The 6154-nt window shown below is 33.8% G+C and overlaps 1 protein-coding gene across 2 annotated transcripts; it reads right to left on the bottom strand.

Annotated features, from left to right (window-relative positions):
* Positions 1 to 362: 362 nt before the first annotated feature.
* Positions 363 to 3175, bottom strand: LOC109185829 (lignin-forming anionic peroxidase-like). 2 transcript variants are annotated; one of them, XM_019335779.1, is made up of 3 exons: positions 2816 to 3175; positions 541 to 1436; positions 363 to 449 (listed from the first exon to the last, which is right to left on the bottom strand). In XM_019335779.1, exons 1-3 carry the CDS (start codon positions 2959 to 2961, stop codon positions 406 to 408), a joined length of 1086 nt encoding a protein of 361 aa, XP_019191324.1. In that variant the 5' UTR covers positions 2962 to 3175; the 3' UTR covers positions 363 to 405. The 2 variants fall into 2 exon arrangements, with proteins under 2 accessions (XP_019191324.1, XP_019191323.1); XM_019335778.1 differs by lacking the exon at positions 363 to 449 and having other exon boundaries at positions 460 to 1436.
* Positions 3176 to 6154: the final 2979 nt, after the last annotated feature.

Below are 6154 nucleotides of genomic sequence, written 5' to 3'. Positions count from 1 at the left end.
TCAGTATGATCAGAACATCGATTTCATATATTTGGAAAACAAATCGAGTCGTTTGCTGGTTGTTATATTATAAATATGGAAAAGAAAGCCTATGCCTTCCTGAATTTGCTGGTTGTTATATTATAAATTTATAATCCATATCAACCTGCAATTTGATGCAGAAACCTCTGCTGTCAGACAACTTATGCAAAAAAAAAAAAAAAAAAAAAAAAAAAAAAAAAAAAAAAAAAACAATAACTGCACTTATGAGGAAATCTTACATTTCATTAATAATGAAAAGAAATAAAGCCGAGGAAATCTTACATTTCATATATAATAAAAAATTAGTACAACAAATTATTACATGCATTTTGAGCCCCACAGACCTTCCTAACGATCAAAGCACAACAAATTGAAGAAATGAAGCTAGTTCAAAGCACCGCAGACCTTCCTAATGATACCATTTTGACCTGTGACCTTCCTAACGATCAAAGCACAACAAATTGAAGAAATGAAGCTAGTTCAAAGCACCGCTGACCTTCCTAATGATACCATTTTGACCTGTGAGTGGCTGAATTTCAGACATTTTAATCATAGCTGATGCGAAATCTGCTTGGAATGCCTGTGGGCTCCTTGCATACTCTGAAACTATGCTGTCTGTAGCTCCACCACTGAATAGAACTTGATCCGATTGAAGCAAACCTTTCTTTTGCAATAGGTTCTTGTAGTAGTTGTTATCGAAGGAATTTGGGGTCACTACATCAAGCGGTGCCAAATTTCCATTTCCAGTGTCTTTAGGACATCGGCGTCGTCTAGTGTTAGCAAAACCGGCATCAATGTCAGTACGGTTGCCATAAATTCTATCGCGAAATAGGAAGCATTGAGCTTGACCGAGAGTGTGTGCACCAGACAAGGCAACCATGTCTCTTGTATTAAGGCCTTTGCTTGCAAAGCTGGATATAAGTGTATCCAAATTGGCAAAAGGGCTGGGGAGATCGGTTCCAGCTATGGTACGACTAGCTGTGGTTGAATCTCTTCTCCCCAGCTTCACTGTCCAAGACAGACCTCCCACAGCAGCAGTGGCATCACGTGCAGCCACCGTCAATACATCAGCACAAGATACAATACCGGGGCAAGCTTTCTCCAACTCGAGCTTGACAGACTCTATCACGTCGTAACCCCTGGCAGAGGCAAGGTTTGGCAACGCCGTCTTTTCGCTCTCAATGGTTGGTGACTCGTCCAGTAAGATGGAAGCGTCGCAACCCTGGACAAAGCAGTCGTGAAAATGGAGACGAAGCAAGGAGGCAGCCATGCGGCGCTCACGAGAAACTGCTTGCCTTATGGCAGTGCGAATTATGTTTAGAGCGTTAGGGCATGTCTTATCGTAAAATGTAGGGGACAACTGCGCTTGGCAGTGTGAGAATGAGGAGAGCAGCAGAAGCAAACATGATAAAGCTGCCATTGCAATGCATGGCGTAGTATATATATGAGAAGCCATATATATATATTATAAATAGATAGAGAAATAGGACGAAAGCACTGTCTAAAAGATTGGGAAGATTATTGATATTGAATAGTTTAGGTTGGTTATGCAAAGTAGTATTTATAGGGATCCTGACTAGTCCTAATTAGATAAGGAATGATAAAAAGAATATTCACAATAATATAGAGGGAGGGAAAACAAATTCCTAATCAGATAAGGAATGAGAAAAGAAATATTCACAATACTATAGGGAGGGAAAATAAATTCTAATGTGAATATGATTAATAATACTAATAATAATAATATTAATAATATTATTATTATATTATTATTAGTTTATAAAGTTTATAATATAATAATAATAATATAATAATAATAATATAATAATAATAATAATGTTAATCCTTCATAAATCTTTTTTCATTTAAATTTTTAGCTATTACACTGTATTTTAATTAAACGACAAAAATAGGCACAAATGTGATACTCACGAGTCATTAATATGAGTTAATACCCAAAATAGTCCCTCGACTATGTCGTAATTACCAATTTGGTCCCCGACTATCATTCTTACCCAATTAAGTCCTCAACTATACAATTTTTACCCAATTTAGTCCTTTGTCAATTTGACTGTTTGTTGACTGTCAAAAGTGGAAATAAAGTTGTAATTTTACAAGTTTTCTCCTTCCTCCTCATTTAGCAGCGCCAAACCATGTAGCAATAAACTCCGACTGGGTTCTAAACCTGTCAGTATCGAAGTAGTGGTTATGCATCGGATAGCCCATGAATTTGATTTCCAACGATTTTTTGACGATCGAAATCTGATCGGAGTGTATTGCTGCATGGTTTGGCGCTGCTAAATGGAGAGGAAGGAGAAATCTTGTAAATAATACCGACTTTTGACAGTCAACAAACAGTCAAATTAATACAGAGGACTAAATTGGGTAAGAATTGTATAGTTGAGGACTAAATTGGGTAAGAATTGTATAGTTGAGGACTTAATTGAGTAAAAGTTACATAGTTGAGGACTTAATTGGGTAAGAATAGTAGTTGAAGACCAAATTGGTAATTATGACATAGTCGAAGGACCATTTTGGGTATTAACTCCATTAATATTATAGTACAAAATAAAAAATTAAATATTGAAGTAATGAAAACCTTTTCTGAAGAAATTAACAACTTCAACAATTATTGAAAAAAGGGGAATTGAACAAACATAACAACTATAAAAGTATGAAATTAGTGAAAAGATATATATGAACAGATTTAAAAAAAAAAAAAAAAATCTGTAATCAAAGTACCTGCTAGTAATAATTACATTCTTGCGTGGTGTTGTGGAATCAAGATTCCCTTCCATTGAAGGGACCAGATTGGCTGCCTTCAAAAGATACTCCCTCGATAGTTTGGTCGCCGGAAGGATTAACCGCCGCCGATGTCTGTTCGCCGGAAAAACCGAAGATCGCCGGCGGAGGATGGAGCTCCATCGCTGCTTCGTGCATGCAGTGGGATCGGAGAAGAAATCGTCACGATTTAGAAGAGAGAGATCAGATCGGCGGCATATATGCAGCACCGCTCGCCATCATCGCCGGAGATTCCAGCATCGGATCGGAAACCATAGATAAGTCCCCTTCCTCGATATTCTTCTTCCCCATTATATTTACTTGAACAAATTTGGTGCAGAGCAAAGAGGGCGAGAATGGCCAGAAGGTGGAGTGAAAAAAACGAGAAAGTGGAAGCTTTGTTGTCTGCACCTTTTCTGCAAATGACATCATGCATTAAATATTATAAATATATATTATTATGTGCATTGTCTTATATTATGTGTGCTTGGGGTGTACAAATAATAATAACTCCATCACTCAACATTAATTCTGTTATAAACTACTGTGTACAACTATATATAATACATTTCCAGTGGCCTATATGCTAAATTTCTGCATTTATTTTCTGCATAATACTCAAAAATATTGGTGTGTGATAACATGTCTATGCTCAATGAATGCGTTTTGTTTCGGGCGCTAACTCAAAATTATTTTATATTTATATTTTTAATTAAAATCAGACGAAATTGTTAATTTATGCAAATGAACTGTTTTTTTTTTTTTTTTTCATTTTCTCTTATTTAATTTTGTTATTTAATCTTATAAATGTTTTTCAATGTAATTCTTTTAAGTAATATGTAATTTTAATAACATATTATAATAATTAAAGTTTTATAATTATCAATTTGTTTAAATTTTGACATATTTAATTTAAACTTGTCAAGTTAATTAAAATAAATTTTAGAATTGACAAGCTATCATAACACATGCATGTACGCATGTATAATTATTCTTTTATTGTTATAAAATTTATGATCTTGCCACCAAGTATACAACCACTAAACGCCACAAAATTAAATTTCGTAGTACATATATAGCACCATTATGTTAATTTTTTCTTTCGTTTTGATTTTAGACAATTGTTATATTCTGAATATATATATATCAACACTACCAGGTCACAAAAAATACTTTTAAAGTATATTATTTTTAACTTACAACGTCGGTTATATTGCATAGTAGATCTTGTTGTAGTAATAAAAAAAATGATATGACGTCGATTTTCTGAAATAGATGTCGTATGTCATTTTTAAAAAATTTGATCATAACATTTATGAAATTTATAAAAGAGATATGAAGTCAGTTTTTATCTTTTTATTTTTATTTAAAAAAATTATATACAGCACCGCTTTTTAGGAAAAACTAAAGTCGAATTTCTTTATTAAAAAATAAAATAAGATGTGATGTAAATTTTTATTAAAAAACAATATCATATCTCTATAAAAATTATAAAATACTATACGACGTTGATTTTTTTAAAAAATCGACTTCGTATCTTATTTTTAAACAATTTTTTAACAATGATACCACGTCGATTTTTTCTCAAACCAAAAAAAAATAAAAAAATCAACATGGTATTTCCCTAATTTTTTTGAATATAAATTTTAATGTATAATTTCTTTTTCCAGATAAGTTCTAAAGAAAAATAATAGTAAACGTCTCTAAAACTCAATCAATTGTATCATGAAACACGAATATAATACAATTTGTATGACATTTGAACTAATCGAATTATGGCACAATAAGAATATCAAGATATAGTCGCTCGTAAATGCAATGAAAAAAGTTCGTTCATTTGGGTAATATGACAGAATGATAAAACACAAAACGAAAAGAATGATAGAAAACAAGAATAACATTGAGACTTCAAGCATGTTGTGAAGTTAGAAGATCAAAGAAACTACTAACAACCTTTCTTATTTCATCCAAAAGGTTGTAGACATGAGTATTATGAGAGACATATTCGTTGTGACTGAGATCTGTAGGAGGAATTTTATTAAAAGGGAAGAAATTCAACTCATTATTAGGTCTAAGCAAAGGAGGAGGGGGAGAAGATGACAATGGCGGTGAGGAGGAGAAAAGAAGAAGAAGAAGAAGAAGAAGAAGAAGAAGAAGAAGAAGAAGAAGAAGAAGAAGAAGAAGAAAACAACGGTCAAATCTTAAAAAAAAAAAAAAACAATTGTTGTATCAAACGATGTCACGTCAGTAACGGTGGGGTGTTTTAGGATTAATAAGTTCCTGAACTCCTTAAATTTATCATTGAACTCTAAAATCTCTCCATTCTGTCTAAAGGCACTAAATTAAAATCCTCCATTACAACACCACTGTCTTCTCCAAACCTTCTACATACTGCATGCCTCTGCAAACTGAGACCATTGGAAGGGTCATTCCAATTCAGTTAAGTATTCTGTATTCCTCAAACCATATACCCACCCTCCCAGTCAAACTCACATAGAACACATGCATTACTTCTGATGGAATTAATTAAACCGGGGGTCCGGATTAATTAACCCGCATGAATAAATAATTGTAACAAATATGAGATTAAAATGATAATAGGGGTATATTGTAGGGAATCAATAAACAAGTACACAAGGATTTAACGTGGAAACCAAAGCGATAAAAACCACGAGCCTTTTTGGGCTAAGCCAAGCCGAAAGTCTTTTATTATATTTGTGGCAAGTGTGGTACATGTACATAGATAGCCATGGCCAGCCATGGTCATGGAATGAATGACGAAAAGAGCATGTATGTAGAAGAGAGAGAGAGAAAGCCCCTTTGTCTGATCCCAAAGCCTTTATATAAGGTCCTTCCTCTAGTTGCAATCTTCCCTAATATTAAGGCCAATAACATTCCTATTTTCTTGCCATGCATGACTTCTTCTTCTTTGACTAACATTATTATTATTATAGATAATAATAATAATAATAATAATAATAATAATAATAATAATAATAATAATAATAATAATATGGCACGCATATTATATTATTCCATCATGAGTCCCCCACTTTCTTAATCCCAAGTATTTGTCGGTATAATAAGAAAGTAGAAAACTGATGTTCACCGCATAAAAATGATAACGCTGGAGTGCATCCTTAACGAAGAGCATAGTCTGGACTACATGTTTGTGCGCGGAGCACCAAAGTATGTTTGTGCACGAAACACCAACGTATTCGTTCGCATGTCGTGTTAGCCATTAGGTCAAAGTGTTTTTGCCTTGGACCCGTAGCTTCCGTTCGGCGATAGGCGAGGTCGGACCTTGTATCGCCCCTAGGGCATCAAGGTTGTGTTACGTCCGTTCAGCGAT

Source organism: Ipomoea nil, unplaced genomic scaffold (genome assembly GCF_001879475.1).
Source record: "Ipomoea nil cultivar Tokyo-kokei standard unplaced genomic scaffold, Asagao_1.1 scaffold1361, whole genome shotgun sequence".
Taxonomy (NCBI): Eukaryota; Viridiplantae; Streptophyta; class Magnoliopsida; order Solanales; family Convolvulaceae; genus Ipomoea; species Ipomoea nil.
The sequence above is the reverse complement of the archived record's forward strand: the minus strand, read 5'-3'. Positions and strand labels throughout refer to the sequence as shown.

Excerpts from the sequence above, each read along its gene's own strand:
- LOC109185829 (XM_019335779.1), bottom strand. The coding sequence starts at position 2,961 with ATGCACGAAGCAGCGATGGAGCTCCATCCTCCGCCGGCGATCTTCGGT. Across the intron at positions 1,437-2,815 it reads CAATCTGGTCCCTTCAATGG|AGCTTTATCATGTTTGCTTC; the intron begins AAGGGAATCTTG and ends CATTGCAATGGC. Across the intron at positions 450-540 it reads TGAAATTCAGCCACTCACAG|GTCAAAATGGTATCATTAGG; the intron begins GTCAAAATGGTA and ends GGAAGGTCACAG.